The sequence below is a fragment of the Onychomys torridus genome, chromosome 7 (genome assembly GCF_903995425.1).
Source record: "Onychomys torridus chromosome 7, mOncTor1.1, whole genome shotgun sequence".
Taxonomy (NCBI): domain Eukaryota; kingdom Metazoa; phylum Chordata; class Mammalia; order Rodentia; family Cricetidae; genus Onychomys; species Onychomys torridus.
This window is the reverse complement of record NC_050449.1, coordinates 115,593,455-115,619,079: the sequence shown is the minus strand read 5'-3', so window position 1 is coordinate 115,619,079 and position 25,625 is coordinate 115,593,455. Positions and strand designations below refer to the sequence as shown.

General features: G+C 46.3%; 1 protein-coding gene across 3 annotated transcripts in view; it reads left to right on the top strand.

The window, feature by feature from the left end:
- Nucleotides 1–25,625, top strand: part of Zdhhc3 (zinc finger DHHC-type palmitoyltransferase 3) — a 49,993-nt gene that overhangs the window by 22,817 nt on the left and 1,551 nt on the right. For 2 of the 3 annotated variants that reach the window (XM_036191991.1, XM_036191992.1), the window contains exons 3-6: nucleotides 6,979–7,103; nucleotides 11,874–11,970; nucleotides 12,587–12,668; nucleotides 15,936–16,066. In XM_036191991.1, coding sequence (XP_036047884.1) covers nucleotides 6,979–7,103; nucleotides 11,874–11,970; nucleotides 12,587–12,668; nucleotides 15,936–16,066 — 435 coding nt within the window. Of the gene's footprint in view, nucleotides 1–6,978; nucleotides 7,104–11,873; nucleotides 11,971–12,586; nucleotides 12,669–15,935; nucleotides 16,067–17,986; nucleotides 18,340–25,625 lie in introns of those variants that run through there. The other variant, XM_036191993.1, reaches the window with a different exon arrangement.

Genomic DNA, 25,625 nt, shown 5'->3' with positions numbered 1-25,625 from the left:
CATTACTAACAGATCTTATAACGTCTTTCAAATTAATACACTTACTCTTTAGTGAGTTTCTTTTCTAAAATTCTTAACAAGGAAAACTATAACTATCTAAACTTTAACTGTCTAATCTTCAACTCCCTTAGAGACCCAAGAAGGAAATATTACCTAACAAAAATAAAAATAGGAAGTGCATGCAAGCAGCTTCCCCCCCCCACACACACACACACACAAAAGTGAGTTGACAGAAATAGCCAGCTGCCTGGACAATCACCTGAGGTTTATCCACAGTGTTGAGGCATCATCTTCAGCCTATAGGCTTAGCGTATCTGACAGACTCATTTGTGAACTAGGATGTACACAAGGTCAACAGTTCGACCTCACATTTGGTGAGAGCAGTCCATGTACCAGAAACACCTGAATTCCACTAGTGTCATGTCATGATTGAGGATTTTAAATTCTGGAAATTGTTGATGTTTTTTGAATTCAGCTGTCTATTCTTCTTGGCTGTGTGTGTGTGGCTTCATCTTGGCATCCCATTCTTCTCCACATCCCTCTATTAAATGCCAGTCTACTATTGAGAGGTGTGAGCTTAGTTACTCTTCAAGAATAACTGTTTCAGCTTCTGTTCCACTGCACATCAGAAGTCATCAATCCACTGCCTGTTCAGCTGCCTTCAAAGGGGCACTATGCCTTTTCCGGATTGCAAAGGCCACTTCAGGGATGGCGCCATATTGTCCTGGCCTCAGAAGATGCCTTTTGATAAATCCACAACCACACTTGTCTTGGCAAGAGTCTTTCCCAGAAGACACTGAACTCTGAGGCACAGTTCCCACTGCCAGAAAGTTCAAAGCCACACATTGCACAGTTGCTACAATTGCATGACTCCTTGTGGTTGACTCTTTTCTGCCTCTCCTTTCCTTGTGCCTAATCATTTATTAACCTCATGAATTATTTCAAATCTGAGAGCTGAGGAAAGTTGTCATACAAATCTGCTTAATTTGACCACACTACTAAGGAAGGAAATTAATCTATCTGCCTGCCAGTGTCCCCCTTCAAGTCCTACCCTGTGAACACTGCTATAAACCAACCTCTGTGACTGTCTCAGACTACTTTTAGTTTCCACTGTCCAAGTCATCCATGGAAACATTGGGGCTCAATTTAATTTACCTGGTATTCCTTTGTGGAGATGTTATTCTGGTGTGTTCCCTTAGCTGGGTGGGGTCATCCAGGGTCACTGTGGAGTTCAACGTCCTCTTTGTGTCAAGGGGCTCTTCACACCTGCCTCTACAGGTTGAAGATTAGATAGTTATAGTTAAAGTTTAGATAGTTATAGTTTTCCTTGTTAAGAGTTTTAGAAAAGAAACTCACTAAAGAGTAAGTGTATAAATTTTGTAGAACAATCTACAAAAGAAGAAGAAAGCCCTCCTTGCTCCAGAGAGGGGAAAAGGATCCTACCTGTGGGTCACCTACCTCCACTCTCTATATACAGATAGTGGCCACCCTTTTCCTGGAGATGCTAGCTGTGAGAGGGGCTGTGAGAGGGGCGTTTCTTCCAGACCAACAGGTATGCATATGTTAACACCAGCCTTGAGATAACAACAGTACCTCTCATTCCTCTTGCTGCAAGTGGACAGCAATGCCAAGTCCTTGATATCATTTGAAATAATTAATGATACATATTCTTTCTTTTCAAATGCATTTATTATTTTTAATTATGTGTATGTATATATGTATGTCTAAGTGGGTATATGCCAGTGCCTGTGGAGGCTAGAGGTGTTGGATTCCCCCCAGAGCTAGAGTTAATAGGTGGTGTGAGCCACCTTTTGTGGGTGCTGAACTCAGATCCTCTGCAAGAACAGCAAGTACTTTTAACCCCTGCGCCATTTTTCTAGCCCCATTTCTTTTTTCCTCTTTTGCAGTAGGCTCTCATTGTGTAGCCCTGGTAGGCCTGGAACTCACATTGTATACCAGACTGGTTTTGAATGCATAGAGATCCACCTGTGCTGCCTCTGTTTCTCTTCCCCCTCTTCTTTCTTCTTCAAATTCAGTCTCTTGTTGGGAGTTTCTTATCTCCACTGCTTTCCTTTTGTGTGCCCTATTGTAGACATTAAAACAAACCTCATTGTTTGTTTTAATCTTCATATTCATATACTACAGTCATTGGCAGTAGAGTGTGATAGATAGCATCAAAGCAATAAAGAAAAAGACAGCTTTTCCAAGTCTCTTAGAACTACCTGATAAATATGCTTGTACCTTGACTATTGCATGGGCCTGGATTACAATCTGCTGACCCTTAACCACATTGTCTTAGGAGTTGTGAGACTCTGCTCCACTTACTTCTACTATAAAATGAGGGATTACATAGTCTCTGCCTCATAGATTTATTGTCAGAATTAACTGCCAAATGTTTTCAGTCATTAAGCATTTGGGCCTGTGCCTGAACTGTATAAGCCTCAATAACTTGTCTGTTGTATCATTGTCTGGCTTGGGTATATTGAATGCAGGCCTAATATCAGGCTCTGAGCAGTTTTCTAAGCTATAGGTTGAAAGACATTGTCTTCTTGGGAATTCACAGTCATGTTGGAGATGCAGTATGTAATTATATGTTGTGTGTTAGAATACCAGTTTAGACTGTGGGAATCAAGGTTGCCTGTGAGTCCTGCTATGGCTGATGCCCCACTTATAGGCTGTCAGGAAAAAGACAGAAGGAGCTCCAATGGTTTTGAAATGGGTACAGAGGACTTTGAATACTGCCTGCCAAACTTTCTAGAGGGCTTCAGATGGTGCTAACGTGTTCTGGGGGCAGAAAAGAAGCTTGAGATGTATGTAGTGCCTGTGCAAAAGCCCAGGCGTATACAGGGCAACACTGTGTCAGGAAGGACCCAGAACTAGTTTGGGGCCAGGGTCAGGTGTGGCCTGTGTATCCAGCCCAGGAGTTCAGACTCTGATCCATGGTCACCAGGGAGCTAATGAATGCTTTGTGCCAGGAATCATGTGGCCATTTACAATTTAGAATGTTTGCCCTGGAAATAATCAGAGGCAGTCAGGGCCAAGAAAGCCTGTTAATAGTGATGTGGAGGGGAGCATGGGATTGAGGACAGTTTTAGGGTTCAGACTTAGGTAGAAGTAGACCAGCAGAGGGGATACAGGATGTAGTAAACTGAGAAGACCTGGAGGTGGCCTCTAGATTTCTAGCCTGGATAACATGTGGCAGCCAGGATACCAATGAGCAAGAGGATAGAAAGCTATGCCATGCCCAGGGCAGGAAACTTACAGCAGCTTTATGCTTCCTGTGGACTGAGTCAACTATGTTTTACCTGACTTTGTGATGAGGCTGATGCATGTTTTGCAACTGTGGTTTTAAGTGTTTTCAGCCTACTGTGTACCAAAAGAAAAGACTGTAATATATGTGTGGTAATATATTGTGTACCCCAATAAAACTTGCCTGAGGATCAGAGGACAGAGCTAGCCACTAGATTAGACATAGAGGTCAGGCAATGGTGGCACACACACCTTTAATCCTGTCACTCTGGATCTCTGAGAGTACAAGGCCACACTGGGCCACATGAGAGAAACAGAGCCAAGCAGTGGTGACACACGCCTTTAATCCCAGGAAGTAATATGGCAGGACACAGAAAGGTATGTATATAAGGCATGAGGAAACAGGAACTCACTCCCTTGAGGCTGAGGATTTTGTAGAAGTAAGCTAGTGGCTGGCTGTTCTGCTTCTCTGATCTTTCAGCTTTCACCCCAATATCTGGCTCTGGGTTTTTTATTATAAGACATTTAAGATTCATTATATATATATATATGCTTCACAGTGTAGGTAATACTCCTCTTGGGTGATCAAATCAGGTTTTTCCTTTTCCCTTTTCTTATCTGTATTTCCTTTTTAAAAACCATAAAGAAGTATTTATCACTTTAGAAATGAAAAGAAAGTTCAGTGTGTTTGAATATGCAGGCTCTAGGGATCTGCAGCAATCTGCAGCTTCAGGACATTCCCATGAGGTGGGTAAGGATGAGAGTGGAAAGAGTGTCTCAGGCACTGAGTTCCTACCCAAGCCCTGCACCAGTCAAGGACTGCACTCCACAAAACATAGAATTCCTCACCATGAGGTAGGAACAGCTTCCAGGCCTTAGATTGAAGCAGGCAAGTGTGGAATAGCCAATTCTGGGGTGGCACTTACATTACAGGATCCTCACCAGGGGCCAGCAGCTGGTCCTGGGCTGGGACTGGCTCAGGTGGCTGGGCAGGTGGGATCTTGCCCTGATGGGAACTAGTCTTCTGGGAGGTTTATGTAACTGGAAGCACACTAGAGAGGCACACTTTCAGGAAAGCTATAATTACCAGCTGACTAATAAGCAATAATGAGAATATTTACATGAGACTCCTGTTACCCTCACAAAGGGGCTTCCTCTGGCAGCCCTGTGTGGGGTCTCTAAAGTTTACAGCAAATTCTGGGGGCTGCTGCCTTCCCTAGGTACTCCCTAGCCTGCCTCACTGCACCGTGTCTGTGTATCCTACAGCTCCTATCGTAGCCTCTATTTGCAGTGTAGAGCTATTGCTTAGCCGGTATCTGCAGTTACTTTAGCTGCAGTCTGTTCCCTGTGAAATATCTCCTTGACAAAAGCAAACTACAGCTTGTATGCATCTTGGCATTTCTTAAGTGGCATTCCCTTCCTAAACTTTTTTCATAGGGTAGATTCTGACAATCAGTTCTTGTCCCTTCTGCCTCACTGGCCTGTTGAAGGTTGTCAGCCTTAGGGGGTGGGGGAAGGTGGTCCTCTGTGTGAAGCCCTCTCCTCCACCTTCTCTCCACATTCAACTCCCTATTGAAGTTGTTGTACAGCAGAGGTGTCCAGGCTTTGTTTTGCACCTTGCTGTCTTTGCACAGCAGAGCTGCTTAGAGTCTGGGCATACTGTGGCACTCCACAGCTTTGGTGCAGTACTGGACTCCAAATGTGAGTGATCATATCCTGAGCACTCAGCTGTGGAAAGTACATCCAAGTGCCTCCCATGAACTTGCTGTGTGCTACAGCCCCCACCTTCCTTCCTGGTACTGGATAAGTGGGTCCTGGCTCATGGTTAGAAAGCAGAGGCACAGTGTGGCACTTGGGTTGCTACACCAGTGTCAAGTGTGGAACTTAGGCTTAAAGCAGGCCTAGGTAGTACCCTGTCTGTGCCACTAACTGCTGTTTTCTTCTAGATCTGTGTTCCCAGCACCTGAAAGTTCACCCCGTGTTGGTGTCTCTTCTCTCTCTGCCATTGCCCGACCACAGCTGATGCTCATTCTGCTCCATCTGCTTTGTCTAGTGACTGAGCTTCCCTTCCACTTGGTGAACCATCACTCTGTCCATCCATTTTCTTATCTGGCTCACCAGGCCACCTAGAAAGAAGCCCCCTCCCAGCCTGTGGCCTGGCATGGGCTCTGCAGTTCCTGCTTTCCCATGGTTCTACCTGGAGCATGCTCTTCCATTTCAGCCAGCAGACTTTAGTGTCTTAAAGCTTCTGTCCTCTGGTTATTAGTTATTGGCTGCTGCTTCCTCTGATACCCTCTCTTCTTTCTCTCTCTCTCTGGATTTTTCGAGACAGGGTTTCTCTGGGCAGCCCTGGCTGTCTTGGAACTCACTCTGTAGACCAGGCTGGCCTTGAACTTGGAGATGCACTTGCCTCTGCTTCCCAAGTGCTGGGATTAAAGGTGTGTACCACCACTGACTGGCTTCCTCTGATCTCTTAACACAGTCACTTCTACAGCACACAAACTCCTGCACCTGTTGGGGAAGTAAGCAGGAGGTGGACACATGGGAGGAAAAACATGTGAGTCCTGGAGACTGAGTCTATAGTGATGAGTGGTGAGCCCAGGGCTTAGTTCCAGGTAGGTACTTGGTGGCACTGGCTATTGAGACCCTGTTCAAGTTGGTCCTTCTGTCCAGATGTGTCCAAACAGACTCTAGAACCAGAGTACCAAGTATGTGTGTATTACCAGCATGAAATAACATATTAGATAACCAAGGGCCATGGCTCTTCAGAATAGTCACACAGGTTAAAAATAAATTAATAATAATAATAATAATAATAATAATAATAATAATAATAGGGGGGTTGGGGATTTAGCTCAAGACCCTGGGTTCAATCCTCAGTTCCAAAATAATAATAATAATAATAATAATAATAATAATAATAATAATAATGCAAAACAGACCTCAGTGAGTGTCAAGCACCACATTTTGGCATGGGAGAGGTGAGCTGTGGGATATGACACTCACCAATGGACTCTCCCAAAGTCAGTGCTCTTCCCAGAAATCATAGTCAGTGAGCCAAACTATTACTGTGATATTCCCAGGTGGGGAAGAATAGATCAACACAAACAGTGTTAACAAATGAAAGTAAGAAATTAATCATGGGGTCAGTGTGACCTAGTAGCAATTTGTTGGATGATACTTTGTTTGTAATCACTCAGCACTTAGGAAGACAAAGCAAAAAGATCAGAGAAGCAGAGCAACCAGCCACCAGAAACTTCATACCTCTACGAATCCTCAGACCAAATGGAAGATCCTGTTTCTACCAATCCTCAAACTGAATGGGCTGAAATTCTGTCTCCACCTGCCTTATATTCCTGTCTCCACCTCCCAAGTGCTGGGATTAAAGGTGTAAGCCACCACCACCTGGCTCTGTTTCTCTTTTAGATTGGTTCAATCTCTTGTAGCCCAGAGTGGCCTTGAATTCCTGCTTCCTCCTCCCAACTAGGGATTAAAGGTGTGTGACACCACTGCCTGGCCTCTATGGTTAACTAGTGGCTGGCTCTGCCCTCTGATATCCAGGCAAGCTTTATTTGTCAGAATACAAACAAAATATCATACAACAGCAATTCCTTGGGAAAATTCTTTGTATTGACCTGATTTGGAACACAGAGCCTGTGTGTGTAGGCTTTGACGTGATTGCCTCCACTACAGTGACAGCTGACGCTGATGCCTTCCCTCTTCTCTTAGGGGGCAGTGCCCAAAGGAAATGCCACTAAAGAGTTCATCGAGAGCCTTCAACTGAAGCCTGGGCAGGTGGTGTACAAGTGCCCCAAGTGCTGCAGCATCAAGCCAGATCGGGCCCACCACTGCAGGTACCGTGCTCTCTCCTCAGCACCCAGCCATCACCGGGACTTCTAAGTGTCCCACCCAGGCAAGGAGTGACCACTTGGGTGGGAAAGGCATTTGACTGGGTGAGGGATGCCTGATGCAACCTCTGTTTCAGTGTTTGTAAGGTGGAGGGACTCCTGATTTCCTGATAATCAATCTCACAGCTTGGGCAAACCTGTGAGCGTACAGTACTTGAGACAAACGCATCTCTCAGGCTTTCCTTGAAGCATCACTTGCAGAGCTTGTGACAAGAACAGCTCTCGGGGCTGGGGATTTAGCTCAGTGGTAGAGCGCTTGCCTAGCAAGCACAAGGCCCTGGGTTTGGTCCTCAGCTCTGGGGGGGGGGGGGGGGGAGAACAGCTCTCAAACCGAAGTCTCTTTTCCCTCTGAGCTACTATAGGTGTTCTGATTGTATCAAGGTTCTTTGAGTCTCCTTGTGAGAAGGTATCTTGTTCAAAATTGCATTTTTTCATTACAGGGGACCTATAAATGGCAAATTACAGAGACCTCCAATGACATTTACAAAAACATGCTGTGTGTTTGGAGGAGGGTTTGGAGGAATGAGCTTTGCTAGCCTGAGACACTGCAGGTAGAGAGATTATGCATAGACAAGAGATCACTGAGTGGCTGAAAAAGTCTTTTCTGTGCAGCCTTATGAAATATTCTGTCTCTGTCATCCAGATGTTAGTCAGCCCTGCAGTCCCTGCTCTGTCTACCCTCTCTCCTCATCACCAATCTCATTTCCATTTTCATGGCTACCCCTGGAGATAGGTACTATTGGATAGGTGATGCCCCAGATGGGGAAGCTAGCCTTGTGGTATCAAGTGACTGCGTTAAGGTCACACAGCAAGTGGATACTTGAGACAGGTCTGGATCCTGCCCGTTCTGGCTCTCAGTCCTTGTGGGGCTCTGACTTTACCTAGAACTCCAGCTTGAAAGTGATTCACACAGTGGCAGCTGTGTAAGTGTTTGACTGAGAAACATTGCTTTTACTGAGGACTCCTGTCTTGGGTTAACTTGCCTTTGAGGTCTGTTGAAGTTTGCTCCTTGTGCTTGAGATGAGATGGCATTTATTACCTTCTGCCACCCTGGAAGCCTGACCTTGAAGCTGGAGAAGTCAGTGCAATTCTCAGGCCAAGTCTTCTTCTCTAATAGGGCACACTTTTCTCCTCTGTAAACAGGGGTGGTTCCTTCCTCATTGTGAGGATTTAATGTAAATAGCTGTGAGTGGCCAGCAATAAGTGAAAGCTCCTAGTGAATGGAACCACGTGTAGGGGTTAGAGATATACACAGATTCTAAAGGCTGGGCCAGAAACCAGAGGATTAACTTTGTTAGGAAACAGCTTTCATGCCACCTTTCTCTTTCTTCGATATGGCCCAGCACCTGGTGTTTTCTTTAATACGGCTACCACACCTCTTCACCTCCCCGCCAAAGTGATCCAAAGTGCGCATCCAAGTGCTAGTTGATAGTTCGTACAAAGCAAGAGCTGCTGATTCAGAGTAAACTAGTGAGGGTGCTGAATTGCCTGTGTCTGCCCCCAAAAATGTGTGCTGCCAGCTGCTGTTTTGTGGTGGTGCATGGTGGCCCAGGCTGTCGCAGAGCCCTGGTTAAATAAGCAGGGCTCCTAAAACATGATACACATTGGGTTTTTTGATGGTCTGTTTGCCCAGAGGTGTTTACCTGGTCCTGGTTAGAGAGAGCTGTGTGTGTGTTGTCCTCGGGTAGAGGTCCACTCATGGACCTATTTCTGGAATCTGTAGAGGTTGATATTGTCTCCATTTCCAGAACTCTGGTGGGGATTTAGCCACACACAAACCTTCCATCTAGAGCAGTGGTTCTCACCCTTCCTAACACTGCAACCCTTTAATACAGTTCCTCATGTTGTAGTGACACCCAACCATGAAATTATTTTCATTGCTATTTTATAACTGTAATTTTGCTAGTTATGAATCTTAATGCAAATATCTGATATGCATGATATCTGACATGCAACCCCTGTGAGAAGGTCGTTTGATACCCCCTCCAAGGGGTAGCAACCTTCAGGTTGAGGACCACTGATCTACAGTATGCCTTCTAGCCCTACATCTGTAGATGGGCCTTTCCTTCCAGGAGAAGCCCTATAACCCCAGGCTGCTTTCATTCTGTTAGTCTTCCCATTTGTAAGGACCAGGGAAGCCTGTAGAGACCTGTATGGGTTTATGTTAATATAGAGCCAAGGCCTTGAGCTTACATGATAGGTTCCCCGGGGAAGCAAAGCCTAGCCTTGGTTGGGCCTCACACCCTGTGCTCCCTGTACCACCCTTCAACATACACACTGAGGCTGAGCCCTCATCAGCTGCCTAGAACCCTGACAGATTCCTCTTGCTTAGTCTTCTAACCTTCACTGTCACCAAGCACATCTTCATGTGACCTGGTGTTCACCTGAGGGACAGGATGAGGGTCCAGATTTATTTGGAGGGCCTGTTTCTTCACCACACACAAAATGGAGATTGGCACTCAGATCTCTGTTCTGTTCTTAATTTGGCTGCACCGTCTCTTCAGAACTGTTTTAGGCTAGAGTGTAAGATGCTATTAGTTTGCCTACAATTTTGTCAGTGAGGTATGTAATGAAGACCTGTATATGAAACCTTGGCTCCCTAGGCCTCTTACCCTACTCCATTGTGGTTCCACCCATTTTCTAGGTCTGCTTATCTTGTCTGAGCTATAGCCTTCATGCTCAGACCCAGCCAGGCTAAGCCTTGGGCTCAACTCTAGCTTATAGTGGTGGGCTAGAAATAGCCCTAAGCCCAGAGTCTCTCTACCCTGGCAGGGCAGGGATACTTAAGACAGTGTGATACGTAGTGCTGCAAGGAGAGAAATAGTTCCTGTGAGACATATGTCTCTAATGCTGGTCCAGAACCCAGGATAGGTAAGAGAACATATGCTAGCTGCTTAAAGGCCACACACCAAAGATGTCCTTATGCCTCCTGGAGATGGAGCACAGCCCAAGAGCAGATGTGTTCATGCATATAAGCCAAAGAACTTGTAAATGTCTCCTAAGGTTTGAGTGCACTGGTTTTAAAAACAGTGGACAAAAGATAGGAGTGAGGGGAATCTAGAAGTCACAGCACCAGAAAATACCTCCATGTAGGCATTTGGTGTAGTCAGTGACTTGACTGTTGCTTTACCTCAGTCTCTACAGCCCTGGGCCCTAGAGCCCTGCCTTCCCTGTGTGACGGGTTCTGGCCCAAGGAGAAGAGAAACACTGCTGGGCACTTCATATCCCTGAAAACAGGAAGCATTTGGGACCCACACACTTATGCAACCCTCAAGGACTGTAGTCACTTGCCCTGCTCTCTCAAGCATGTGTTTGTCTACTCTGGTTGCCCAGCACGCCTTAGCCCCTTGTGAAACCCAGCCTCCTGTTCTTCCACTCTAGTCTCTTCATAGTGTGAAGGACAGTTTGCTTTGAGAACTTGTTTAAAACCTCCGTAGCCTGCAGAGCCCAGAGGCCACTTGGTGTCTCTCTGTAATGGAGCCCTCACTGACTCGAGCATGCACTTGAAAGCCTCCCTAGAAATAAGTGGGGTGGAAAAGGACCTGCTCTAGAGCCTAGGCAAGGAGTGGACACTCTCAGGAGTTTGTTCCTCAGATGAACAGAGCATTGAGGGCCCTAGAGCTCACTGTATGGGGAAGACATGCCCATAAGATAAGAAATAGGATGTGGTGAGTGACTCTATCCATGGGGAGCAGAGCCCTGGGGCACTGTGAGCAAACCACTCTGCACTATTTGTCTGCTTTAAAACTGTGTGTAGGAAGGCTGGGCGTGGTGGCACACAATCTTAATCTCAGCACTCGGGAAGCAAAGGCAGGTGGATCTGAGTTTGAGGCCAGCCTGGTCTATGAGCAAGTTCCAGGACACACAGAGAAACCTTGTTTTGGAAGTGAGGGGGCCAAAAAGTGTTAACCATTGTATTATGTACATAATTCACATGTGTTTTCATGTGTATTTTAGAGCTGGTAACAGAAGAGGCAGAGCAGACAGACAAGTGGCAGAGTCGCTAGTCCTGACTGTTCCTTCTGCATCCGTGCAGAACCTCCTTCTCTTGCCTATCCTGGAGATCATGGAACAGGCTAGCATTTCTGAGCATTGCTTGTTGGCAGCATGCCTGTGTCATGAGAAGCCCTTGGAGTGATGGGGAAGAACAAGAGCAGCATAGAGCAGTATGAAACCACTGCTCATCTGAGGCAAACTGATAGGAACCCACCAAGGTGACTAAGGTAGCCTAGCAGACCCAAGTCTGCCAAGCTACTATAGTTCCTACAGCTTGAAAAAGTATACTCCATCTCTGCTAGTGCTTGCTAGAGCTTCTAGAACTACTAACCCCTAGCCCCATGTCCTGTCCTACAGTAACATTTTCCAGACTCCTCTTACTTGGCCTTCTCAGGAAACCCATCTAAGTTTCATAAGGCTTCAGACAGCCTCTTGCCTGAGCCAGTTCTAGCCTGTTAATGTGTGCAGATGCCTTGGAAGCTTCTGACCCCTTGTGGGGAATGACTTGACCCTGGAGATCCTGGCTCTACCTTCCAGACATCTTACAGCATAAGCTCAGTGCAACTGCTCTGCTGCTCAGAGGTGTGGAGCTGGAGCCACGGCTCCGATGCTCTCCTCTAGGTCACCCAGTACCTGCGGGTCTGTTACTTGTGTGATGGTTGTTTTCAAACTGTTTATGGTGATAATTCCTTCTGAAAGTCTGAATTATGGTCATTTCAGTGTTTGTAAACGGTGCATTCGCAAGATGGACCACCACTGTCCTTGGGTCAACAACTGTGTCGGCGAGAACAACCAGAAGTACTTTGTCCTGTTTACAGTAAGTCAGCCTCTGAATTCTGCCCTGCTTTCCTGAGGCAATAGAACTCCTGTTCTTTGGAAAATCTCAGCACTCTTAGCAGTTTTTGCTGCTATTGAGAACACTGCCTGCCCATGTGGCTCTCTGCCTTCTCACTCTGGATCTCTCTGGCTCAACAAGTGTCTTTCACTTGTGCATGTAGAAAGCTGATGTGGTTTGAGTAGCTGGAGGCAAGTGTTGTGTTCTGGGTGTCACTCAAGCATTAGTCCCACATAGCTCAAGAAGGTAGTGTTGCTGGTGACCTCAAGCTCTGAGCTGCAGGTAGGTGGAGAACAGTTGGCACTCTGACCTTCTAAGTTAGAAGCAGCAGCAGGTATTATGTGCCCCACACAGCCCGAGTCATGCCTCTGTTTAGGCTGTGTGTCTGTTCTGGTTCCATGTATTCCTGGAGAATTGCTGATAACTTCCCACTCAAAACAGGACATAGGGGGTCTGTGGGCTGGAGGAATCATGGGTATTTTTCTGGCCTCAGCCTAGCAGAGTGTTCTTATAGCACATGTTCTGAGTAGCCTGCTCAAGGAGACTGCATAGTTAGGACTTCTCCCTATAATGGCTCAGCACTGCTTTCCTGTTTCAGATGTACATAGCTCTCATTTCCTTGCACGCCCTCATCATGGTGGGATTCCACTTCCTGCATTGTTTTGAAGAAGACTGGACAAGTAAGTATTGCCAGGATTTCTTTTTCTGTGGTACAGAGGACATAGGACCTAAGTGGGGGTGGGGACCTCTATCCCCTTGGCAGTTCCAGGCCCAGCCTTATTTTATTAGATCTTCTGAAAGCCTACAGACTGAGGAGATCATAAAAGACAAAAAGCAGCCCTTTCAGGTTAGACAGGCAACATAGTACGTTGGGCAGGTACCAGACTGAGCATGTCCCAGGAGACTACAGGAGGGCATGGGTCTGCAAGGCATTTGTTTTACTCTTCACTGCTGGAGGTGGAACCCAGGGCTACACCAGGCAAGCTCTCTTCTTCTAAGCAGCATCCCAGCTCTGTGATCAAGGTCATTTTACCCCAGTCTCCCTTAGATCTATTTTTAACTTTTTGCCTAGAGCATAGATGGTTTTTAACTTTATTTGTCTGTCTGTGTGTGTGTGTGTGTGTGTGTGTGTGTGTGTTGTAGTAGTAGTAGTAGTAGTAGTAGTAGTAGTAGTTGTTGTTATTTTCAGATTGCCTGTCTTGACAATACTTTAGATTAAGATTGTAGACAATGTCTCCCTGCTTCACAAGTATTCCATTTAAATGTGCAGATGCTGAGAAAGGGAGTGTAGCTAGAAGACTGCCCTAATACTGAGGGAGAAACGGGGAGGTGGAAGAGCAAAAAGTAATAAGCAGCCACATGCTAAGCTAGATCTTTCACACTTGGAATCTGCAAGGCAGGTGTCCCAAACAATTTTCAATTCTGCTTTCCAATTCTGCCATTGGTAAGTGCCCTCTTCTACTTCTTCACTCTTTTGCCCTCTCTGTATCCACCACAGTTTGGGGAAGCTGGGGGGGAGGGGGGGAGACAAGCAGGATACCATCTACAGAACTGAATGAGTCCAATCAGTTCCTGTTCACTTGGTGAGCATTCTGAAAGTACATGTATTCTGCTAGCCCTGGCAATTCAAGTCAGTTCTGCTGTGGCCTTGGCAACCTTGATATAGGGTATCCAACAAGGTCATTTTATCATCACAAACCTCCTTCCTGTGTCAGGTTAATTGTGGGCAGCTGTCTTTACTTTGTAGCAGTGCTGACAGGATGGTTAGAGCCCACTAGGAACCAGGTAACATGCAGGGGGTATTTTGAGCATTGCTTTGTTTAGACTCTACAAGCCCCAGGATAGGAGAGTGCTCTTCATTTATATATGACAAAAGCTGAGGTATGAGCATAGTACCGAGACTTCTCACCTGAAAAGAGGGCCTGCAGTTCAAACCTTGGTGTCAAACCTTTCTGCTGCCTCCTGTGTTCAGGGTTCCCAGCCAGATTCCTAGTGGAGTGGACTCCAGACACCCATTCCTAGGGCAGGGCTGGGGAGGCAGTGCCCAAAGTAGAAACCTGGAAATTGCCCATGGATGATAGTTAATGTCATCCCTGCTTGGCTCTGATTAAGCTGTTGAGCCCATAATAGATTTTATATAAGAGAGCTCAAGGAACTGTGCCCTCGGATGGGTGCTCTGAATTAACATTCAAAGGGGAGGGGGGTCTACATTCCTTGGGCCTGAATCCTGCCATTTCAAATCCTAATTGGAATTCTCAAAACCTGGAACAAGAAGGGAAGGTAGTGATGAGCCTCCCTGGCTCTGCCCTTAGTAACAGTGCAGCTGAGAATGTGACCTCTATCTTGTATGTGTGTGCACACTGGGGTACACACACACACACACACACACACACCATACACCACACCACACAGATGAAGTAAGCTATACAGATGTTCTAGTATCACTTCTTATCCATTTACCTGTACTGAAGGGAAAGTAAATCTCAGGATGCCTAAGCTTTATACCCAGAGACCTATAGCTGGGCAGCATTCCAAAATTGATTGTATGGCAGTGAGAGAAAACTTGCTGCCTGGAGTCTGAAGCAGGTGTAGTGGGAGAGGTAGGTGTCAGGTAAGGGAAGGGTGGGGGGGGCATTTCCAATTCCACATGGAAGGGGTGGGAAAGGCAGGCTTGTGTGCAGTGTTAGGGCCATTGTAGTTAGAGCTCATGGTCCGGCTCTTGTCCCTTACCCATGATGGTCAGACTTGAGAGCCCTACTTCTTCCTAGAACCCTTCAGGGCCAGGCAGGTAGTTACCTTACTTGTGATTACCCACAGCGAGCTCCTCTGTCTAATGGGTTGCCAAGTACTGCCCATCTAGGCATCAAGAAAAGAATTTACCAGTTTCAGTGGATATGACAGAGGCATCAGGCACACAGTGGTAGACAGATACACATTCAGGCAGAACTCCATACACATAAAAATAAAATAAGAAAGAGAATTCATGTGAAGGTGTAAGTTCCAGGGAAGCCAGAGAAAAGGAAAGCATTTCATATGAGGCATTCCATATCAACCTCCTCAACACATACACAGTGTCTTTTCCTGTTCATTCCCACATTCCACCTACCTAGATAGTCAAGATCCCTGCAGCCTCTCCAGCAGAGGAAGCAGGCCTAACCTGCACTAGCCAAACCAAGAGGCCCGCACCACATCACTAGTGCTGTTTCTGGGCCGAACATATCACATGTATGGCCTATTCTCTTCCCTATTTGAATACTATCTCCCTCAGCACCTTAGAGCACTGTGTGTTTGAGTTAGACTTTGTTCAGAGGAATCCACTGCTCAGAAAACACACTTGTAGTCATACATGACTGCTTTACAGTGAAAGGGTGACTGAGTGCCTGGGGCCACCCCAACCAGGAGCAGAACAGTAAAAGTTCCATCAAGATTGACCATCTGAGTTCCATAGATGTCCCTGGCAGGAAGGGCCATTTCCATACACTGGATGTCCGTGGCAGGAAGGGCCATTTCCATACACTGATCAGGCCATTCCTTGGCAAGTAGTCTGCTTTTAAGTCTCCAAACTATCAGGCACTCCTGGGCCTACCCTAGTCTCTTACCTGGAACCCAAAGGAAGCATAGGGTGGCTGGGAGTGGGGCGCAGGAATACCTGTCCAGGAAAGAACAGGCCAGGGCAGGACTTGGGGCTTCTGAACATGCATCCTTTCTCTGTGCTCTCTAGGGAGAGGCGAGGTCTCCTGAGGAGTCATGAGGCCTAATAGTCTTCTTCCAAGGTGGCCACTGTGTGGTCTGAGGGTATTGAGCTGAGGTACAGTAGTTTTTTATTTTATTTTTATGCGTGAGGAGTAAGAGATGAAAAGGATAGGACCTGGAGGCAGGGTGAGAGCTTGGTGGGTGGAGCAAGGAGCCAGGAAGCATCACAACTCCCCATGCCGCTTTCTTTGCAGAGTGCAGCTCTTTCTCGCCACCCACCACAGTCATCCTGCTCATCCTGCTGTGCTTTGAGGCACTGCTCTTCCTCATTTTCACATCAGTGATGTTTGGAACCCAAGTGCACTCCATCTGCACAGATGAGACGGTAAGCAGGGTGCCTACCTCCTCTAAGCTAGGCTTTGGGGACCCAGGTCAGGTGTCAGACCTGAGGGCTCAGGGTTCAGGGTCACGTGGGTATGGCCCAGTCTACAGCCTTAGCCAGAAGCTTACCTTCAGCACAGTTCCTTCTTTATTTATTCCTATCGGGCATTTTGCCAGGGTCTTGCCCTTCCCAACAAAGCTCTAGACATCAGCTTCTAGAGCTGATCTCATGATTAGGTACAGGAGACAGATATGCTTTGAGCCTCCCAGGGCAGCATATTCTGGTCCTTGCCCATCCCATCCTCTTATCCTCTCACTCACCTCGTCCTACATACAGCCAAACTCCTGGCCTTCCAAAGATATTTGGAAGCTTTAAAGTGGCTGTGATGAAACATTTCTTCATTTTTGTGCTTTGGGTTCTGGAAGAAGGTGTGGGCAGCACTTTGGTGTGAATGTGCAGAAGAATCATGGGGACCTGGGTTCAACCTCTTACTTGTTCCTGGTTTTATGAGTGCTACCCACCTACCTCCCCAGATAAAAGCTTTTAGCTGTGGGTAGGGGCCCCATGCTTTTCTGTAACCAGTATTAGATGGAGGACAGCTTCTTCAATGGCTTCAGGTGCTCCTGCTCTGTGGGCCTAGAAGCAGAAAGGGGACAGTGCTGTCCACTGCCAAAGTGCCATTGTGTTTCTAGCTTGTTCCCGATGCTTTGGACCACTGTGTTTCATTGGTAAGAATTCATGTCATTGCAAAAGGTGTGGTAAACATAGTAGCCTTGGCATATATTCAACCATATTTGGTAAATGGGACCAGCCACTCCACATAAGACCTATAGGGAACCCAAATGTGATGACTGTTAGGCTCTGCCCATTTGGAGACTCTTTCCAGGTCCCCCAGAGTATGTTCTGGGAGCAAAAGGTAAACTGACAGTCTGGTCCTAGCTGTTCTTCCTTATCAAGACTGTCCCTAAAGAGAATTGTGTTGAAAAGAAAAAGGCCTGTGCCTCATAAGGAGAGCATCATGCTCTTTAACTGGTGTCCTCCCAGATCCCTAGGCTGTGAAGACATGGGCTGTCCCCATCCCTTCTTGACAGAGACTCACAGCAGATAGACAGCCCCTGCTCTCTGCTGCTCCAGCATCTCAGCAGCTCTATTTGAAGGAGGGAAAGGAAACTCTTCCTACTCTCTGTTGTTTTGTTTTGTTTTGTTTTGTTTTTTCCCCTGAGACTTACAGGGAAAGTGGCATACGCTATGGGAACTGCCTTGGCCTCCAGGCTCCTCCCTGAGGGAGCTCTGGGAGGAGCCTCCTCACTGTGACTGAGTCTGCAAGCCGCTTTCCTCCTAACCTTCACTAATTCCTTCTTCCTCTTGTGGTGATTCTTCCCCTCATCAGCTGCCTCTCGCAGCCTCACCCTTTGTGTCTCCCCAACTGCCCAGTGGCTGCTTCTTGACCCTCTGGGCTGGTGAGATAGCACCAGAGCAGTCCCTTGGTCTGCTGCCTTTTTTTTCCTTCTGCAAAGTGGTCATTGTAGCTTCAGCTCTCACATCTTTCCCACACCAACAGCCACCATTGGTTGTCAGAATTTCGAGCTCCTGCACCAAAACCATTGCGTACACAGGTGCCTCGGAGTGCCTCCTGACCCAGCAAAGACTCAGGTCTGGCATGGAAACCCTTTGACTAGACAGTATCAGTCTTGTTGGCAGCGGTGGCCCAGGTACCTGCTGAGAGCTCATTGCCCCTTTTTCTTTGGAGGCTTGTAAATGTGTGATGCTTCTTAGAGAGAGAGAAGAAAACTGCATCATGTAGGTAGCTTTGCTGCTTTGAAAAAGAAGTGTTCACTCTGGTCATCGGAGGCATGTGGACATCCCTCCCAAAACCACAGCAGTGGAGTGCTTGACTGAAAGTATGATTGTTCTTGTTTTCAGGGAATAGAACAATTGAAAAAGGAAGAGAGAAGATGGGCTAAAAAAACAAAGTGGATGAACATGAAAGCTGTTTTTGGCCACCCTTTCTCTCTAGGCTGGGCCAGCCCCTTTGCCACACCAGACCAAGGGAAGGCAGACCCGTACCAGTATGTGGTCTGAAGGACCCCTGACCAGCATTGCCACTCAGACCACATCATGGCACCGTCCCATCCGCTCTCATGAATGTTTAGGCCAAAAGCAAAACAAAATGACTATTAAAACTTTTTTATGTCTCCAGAAAAATGGCTGAGCATTGCAGAGAAAAAAAGTCCCCATGTTTTATTTTTTAAAAAAAATCATGTTTTCAATTTTTTGATGAGTGAAGCTGCTCTTTTTCCTTTTAAAATCACTTCTCTGGCCTCTGTTTCCTCTCTGCTGTCTGTCAGCATGACTAATGTCGAGGGTGCTGCCCAGGCCCTGCCCCTTCTACTAATTGAATGCTCCCTGATGCTGTGCGTGGATGAACTGGCCCAGTAGGAAAGCCAAGGGCCCTGACCTCCTCCTGCCCACAAGGCCGCACTGGTACCCACAAGACTCAGAACCTCGTTGAAGATAATGCTTACCCCTTGAGGCCTAAGCATGGCAAGATTGGGGCTGGAGCCCTGAGAAGGGCTCTTGGTTCAGTGGCTTCCTGCCCAAGTGAACACAGTTTGCCTCATTTTCAAAAGTAATTGCCAGCCTTGTACTTGATGGGCATGGGTGTACAAAATGATTTGGGTGAGGTGGGAGAGGTAAGGGGGTCTTTGTATTCTGAATCAGCAATTATGTCCCTCTGGCTTTTTGGAAGACCATGAAAGAGAGATGTTTGCCAGTTCAAAAATGCCTTATCCAATCACAAGAGGAAAATCACAATTTCAGGCAAACTACATTTCCCTGTGTTACAACTACTTCCTACCCCAGTTTCTGCCCTTTCTCAGCAAAATGTCAATCAAGCTATGTTCATTCTGAGGGAAACAGACAAGCCAGCTATCAGGATCATCTCATTTTTAAGTCTGTCATGAGCATATATTTTCTGGAGTTTAAAGCCCTCCAAATGTGCACAGTCCTGTATCTTACCTATGTTTAGCCTGGGAGGTGGTTTGTAGATGTTTGGCAACGTTCTTAGAGTTGCCAGGTAGCCGCCCACTCACCTGCTCCTCAGCCCACCACACAGACTAGCTTTCCCATCAGGAGGTACTCTCTGTGCAGAGTCTCACAGGAAAGAGCTGGTCCCGAGCTGGGAAAGGACCAGGGGATACAAGAGATGCTGAGAGAAGACCACTCTTGAACACTGCATCCCATTTAGACCTTGAGCACCTTGAAGTCCTCCACACCAGTGGGTTTTAAAGCAGTCACCACAAAACTCCCTTTTTAGCTTTTGCTTGGGGTGGGGGTGGGGATAAGGTTTTTCACTCTAGTCCTGGGTAGGAAGGAAGTTAATGTGGCCCTGTGATTTTCCAGAAGTCAGGGGGACACGCTGCCTCTCCTCAGCTCTGTCAGTGCTTCCACATGGAAACAATGCAATAAACCTTTCCAAACCTCTGTCTCTGCTCCAGTTTCTCCTCAGGGCCTGTGCAGAAGGGAAGATGGTGTCAGGCTGTAGGGTGAGGGAGTTTGGTTTTCTTACTGATGGTCTTTCTGCAGTCAGAATGTTATGTATGGATCCAGGAGGTTGATCTCTAGAGTCTAGGCCAGAGCCTGCCCAGCAAAGAACAAAGCTAAGCCAACAAAGTGGCTAGAGTCCCTACCCACAGTTCTAGAGTGCTCCTGTGGGGGTTCTTGCTGATGGCATCAAATAATGACAGATACACAACCTTGGAGTGTTTAACTGAGGACCCAGCCACCTTCCCACCTCTGTTGGCTTTGACTCTACTGTGCTACTTAGGTGGAGATCCTGGTGGATGGGGTTGTGTATGTTTGTGTGTAATCTTACACATAATTTTATATATTTACATGTATAGGCTTTTTTTAGATCAAGTTCATAGCATTTGTTCTCCAGGTGCCTTTTAAATTTCATTTATAGTTCTCTAGGTATATATGAAAGATGTGTGGCCTATTCAGGTTCAGTAGGTTAGAAGGGTCTAGCCTTGCTCAGATACTCAGGGTGGACTCACTGGGCATCGGGCAGCAACACTGCAGCCATGATTTCTGTTCGTTCTCTCTCTCTCTCTCTCTCTCTCTCTCACACACACATACACTTCCACTCTCAAGACTAGAACTCAAGAAATAGCCTTCAAGGGCATTTTGTAAGTGGCTCATTGCTTTCCCTATAGAGTTTCTAAGGAATGTAGTAGTGACGCTACAGGAGGTTGAGTCCTGAAACCAAAGCTCATGCTTTAGTCTCTAAACAGGCATGCTCCCAGCTTACATCCCAGATCTCATTTGAGTTTGCCTCTATATTATTACAAGTCCCAATGCTCAGAGTAGAGCAGAAGGGACTCAGGATACCTCAGAGTGGCCTATGTGTGTCCTATTTCATTTTCTCTGAGACCAGGAACACTTTTCTGAGAGCACAGTGACCAAGGTGTGTGTCTCAGCAAGTGAGTCTGCCTCTGAGCTCTTCTGGTTTCTTCAGATGTAGTAAAAGGATTTTTCTCAGTGGTAAGGGAGCCTTTGTATCCCATCTTTCAGAATGGGAACTGTCTAGAGTAGGAGTGAAGAAGACATGGCCAGTTGGGCTGAGTGATCCCATGTTCTTGTCCATCTCTGATGTCATATCTGCATATTTACATGGGCTTGGTGACATGTATACAGGGTACCCCAAAGTAGAAATGTGTGCTAGGCCTCTCCTTAATGCCATTTCATCTTTGTAACACTTGGACCTTACAAGTGTTAAAGAATAGGCAGTCTTTGCTCATCGTGGTTCGGCCACTTCATATCCTGATGTAAAACCTTCCAAATGAGACAAACTACCAGATGCTTATTAAAGAAAACCCGGGCCAGGCAGTGGTGGTGCACACCCGTAATCCCAGCACTCGGGAGGCAGAGGCAGGTGGATCTCTGTGAGTTCAAGATCAGCCTGGTCTACAGAGCTAGTCCAGGACAGGCTCCAAAGCTACAGAGAAACCCTGTCTTGAAAGAAAAAAAAGCAAGCAAGCAAGAAAGAAAGAAAGAAGAAAGAGAGAGAAAGAAAAAGAGAGAAAGAGAGAGAGAGAGAGAAAGAAAGAAAGAAACAAAGAAAGAAAAAGAAAACCCATGCAAGACTGGCATCACAGACAACCCCCACTCCAGGAGGATGGGCTTGGACTGTCCACACCAGACTAATAAGTTTTCTGTTTCTTTTCTTTCAAACCGAAGTGCACCAGCTTCAAAGATTGAACTAGCCAAGGGACACAGGTGGTTCAGAGTTGCAGGGATGGAACTTGAGGTGGTGGACGCTGTTGCTGCCCAGTTTGTGGGATGTGGTATCCGAGGCCAGCAGGTGCTCCTACAGATCAACCACTGGCTAACCACCTCTACTCTGTTATGGGTGGACTCTCCCACAGAAGAATGCCAAGGAAACCTGGAATGTGTAAAACAGCCTCTCAGCCGGGTATGGTAATGCACACCTTGAATCCCAGCATTCGGGAGGCAGAGGCAGGCGGATCTCTGAGTTTGAGGCCAGCCTGGTCTACAGACAGCCAAGGCTACACAGAGAAATACTGTATCAAAAAAACAAAACAAAACAAAACAAACAAACAAACAAAAAACCAGCCTCTCATGATCCTTAAATATGTCATTCAAGCCTGTCTTGACCAAGGGCACCTTTACTGAAGAGCCAGCAAGAGAAGGTAAAGCCAAGGAGCCAGCCTTCCTGTGAGGGGCGTCCACTGAGTTCTCAGGCCCACAGTGTCTGAGCAACCCAGCCATAGGCAGTGTCCTGGTCTTCATTTTTCACTGTGGCTTCATCACTTGTGGGGCTGATTCTTGACTATATGAAGCCAACTATGGAGGTGCACACCTGTAATCCAAGCAGGTTCAGAAGTAGAGGCAAGAGGGTCAATTCAAGGTCATTCTTGGCTGTTTATGGAGCTCAAGGTTAGCCTGTGGTACATGAGACCCTAAAGAGCCAGGTACAGTAGTATGTGACTGTAGACCCAACACTTAGGAAGTTAGGGCAGGAGTGTGGCTTGAGTCCAGTTCAAGACCAGCCTAGGCAGCACAATGAAACCCTGAAGAAGCCACTGAGCAGCATGCTTTCCAAAGCCAGGACCTTCATCTCCTTACATTCTCCCTCAAAGTTATAGCTTGGACAAAAGAGAGATGGGGGGAGGAGGGAGGGAAAAAGAGAGAGGGACCCTGGATCTCTCCCTGTCTTTCACTCTTAATACACATGACACAGAAGCCCTGAGTCCTTTACTCTTCCATGGACAATAAATGGAATAATGATCAGTACTGCAGAGGTGGCATGCCAGAATCCCTCTGGGGACAGGTACCAGCTCACTGGAATAAAGAACACCTGGAATCCTTCAAAAGGGTGATGGAATTTAGTGGCAGCACTTGTCTAACCCCAGTGTGTATTTCAACCCCTGCTTGGCTATTTACTGCCAAAGTATGAGCTTTGACATTCTCCCTAAGTCTTGGTTTCTCTCTGTACAGATGAGCACCCACTCTCATGGTTTCTGCAAGCACTGGATAAAAATGCAGAAGATAAGAGTGGTATGGGTTTGGTTTCTGTGTGTGTAACACCTGCACTGGAGCTGGGCTTGTCCAATCTGGGTCATCCATGTTCTTAAAACCTTTTCTTGTTGAGGAGGTAGATTTGAGACCAACACTGGTTAGCCTCAAACCTACAGAGATCCACCTGCCTCTGCCTCCTGAGTGCCAGGATTGAAGACATGCAACATCATGCCTAGCAAAAACCATTTTTTAATACATTACCTGCTGAATGACCTTTCAAAGGCTTTTGGTTGTGAATATGTGTGTGTTATGGGCCACAACAGGACGATGTTTACTACTGTGTGCTACAATAGAAGGGTGTAAGTGAGCATCATCTGGCCAGCTCTAAATAGCATGCTGTGGGCAGCTCATTTGCTGCCATTGGGGTCTTATTCCAAGAGCCTCACAAGCCTTGAGGTCTCTGCCTCCCCTGGGAATCTTGGACCTCTTATATCCATGCTGGAGTGTTGGTGAGTGTTCAATCCACAGGAGGTGCAGGTGAAGCTCAGTGCCTGCTGACTGAATTAGTCTGTTTTCTTGACCTGAGACATAGGTGTGAACACCTGTGAACCTCAGGCTGCAGAATTTTGCCTCAGGACACTTTTAAGTCTACACAAGTCTCCTAGAAAGAGAAGCCCTCAGGCCTGTTTTATGCATCCATTTATTTAGCGTATTTCCATTCTAGACTCAAAGCTGACACTCTTGATGTCTGTCCACTATGGAATTTCAGCACACAGGCCAGTTGATCCTAACATGCCATTGGACAGTGGCTATCCTGGCTTGCTCTGTCCCTCCACCTGACTTTGAGATCCATATGGGCAGAGTGAAGCTTTGTCAGAGAGTGGGGAAAACACCTGGTGGTGAGAAAAAAAAAAGCACTTGTCCTGTTTCTGTATAACCTTCCAGTCAAGCTTGGGCTGCTGTCTCAGCCTGTTATCCTCTACTGAGTATCGGTACCAACTGACACCTTCCTTACAAGGTGGGTGTAAGGACCTATGGTCCTGGCTTGGGATGAATCCAAGACAGTATTATACACCTAGTCTGTCATCACATTGTACCGCCTCAGGCCTTCTTGACCAACTCCAAGTGATCACCAGGCAGGGCAGGCCGGGTCCCTGAAAATGAATTGTCTCTGCTGTCTCTGCTGCTGCAAGAAAGGTATGGCCAAGGGCAGCATATGCCTGTGTGCATGATTTGCAGGGGTTGCTGAATCTCAGGTCTTAACCTGATTCTTGTTCTGATTATATAAAACTAATGTTTGCTCCATGGTGAAAACATGAAATGTGAACAAGTGCACAGAAATAAGCACCATTTGCAGAGGCAACAGTTCCATGGGTAAGTCCTGTGCATACTACTCCCATATGATGCTAAAAAGGTTCCTGGATAGCCCAGGGTCATGTAAAACTGTCAACCATCTCTCATTGCCACATACTGTTCCAATTTGTAAAATTAGTTATTCTGCATTATTGCACATACCAGTCCTCAACTTTTCATTATAATTCAGTGTTCCAGTTTATAGTGTAAAATCTGTCTTGAATTTTTTGACATTTGTTTAAACTTTTCATTGTGAAATTTCAGACTTATAAAAACCAGCAAAATTGTATACCTTCTATATGACATTCAGTGCCAAAGATAAACATCTTATAAACATAACCACAACAAAAAATCCTTTCTCTTTTAAGAAAATAATTTTTAAAAGAAAGAGGACTGGGCAGTGGTGGTGTATACCTTCAATCTCAGCACTCAGGAGGCAGATCTCTGAGTTTGAGGCCAGCCTGGTCTACAGAGTTAGTTCCAGGACAGCCAGGGCTACACAGAGAAACTCTCAAAAAACTAAAAAAAATTAAAAAATTAAAAAAGAAAAAAACCCTGAAGTCTGCATGGCAACACATACCTGTAGTCAGGGGCTAAGGTGGGAAGATCTCTTGAGCCTAGGAGATTGAGACCAGCCTATACGGATAGCAGGATGAAACCCATTTTCTCTTTAAAAACAAAAATATTGAGACATACTGCCCTCTACTTCTCTTGAAGTTCCTCTCCTTGCCCCTTTTGCCTTTGGGGATTCCACATTCTGTTATTTGTCTCTTCACCCCATTTCTGGCAGTTCCTCGGTCTTAAATTTGTCTTACATTTTTTTAATTGAAGATAAATTTATATACTGTAATATGAATCATTTTAAGTGTATAGTTGGTTCTATGGCATTTATCAAATTCAGAATAAACCACTTCTGTCTGGTTCCAAAATAGTTCCGCCACAGACCTTGGCCCAGTACAGACTGTGGACAGGTACTTTATCAGTGTCCTTTATGTCTTGGGGTTAGGCTGTGGTTTGGGGCAGGAGTGTCACTGGTATGTTATATTTGAGATTCTCTGTAGTTGGGGCACTTACCACTGACCCACTTCAGTCATGACAGTTCTAACTTTGATCATTGTGTTAAATCTGTTCTTGTGACATTTCACTGATGTAGAATGGCCATTGACTCCTTTCATGATTGATGTCCCATATGAAGAGACTGTCCCTGCCTGTCCTGGAACTCAGATCCATCTGCTTCTGCCTCCCAAGTGCTAGGATTAAAGGCGTGTGGCACCACACCCAGCTGAGATCAGATTCTTTAACTGAGTGTCATGGGAAGAGTACTGGAGTGTTGGGATAGGATGTGCTCAGATGTCTGCATAACAAAAGGAGTGTTCATTATGCCAGTTATAGGAGAAGATTGCATGGAAGAGAAGATGTAGAACTAGGAACATAGAAGTCTTAATTGGAGGAAGAGGGCCTTGAGTCATATGAATGAGCACATCCCTATCTGTCAGGCAAACTCAGCAAATTCCCTTGGCTTCCAGAAGAGGTGGAAAAAGCAGAGGCCACACTGGGCCCAGAGCCTCTGTAAGGATGTTATGGGTCTGGAGACCTGATCTGGCTGTATCTATAACAATTTTGGGTTTTTTCCTACCCATCACCCTCTTTGTGTGGCCTGGTGGCCAAG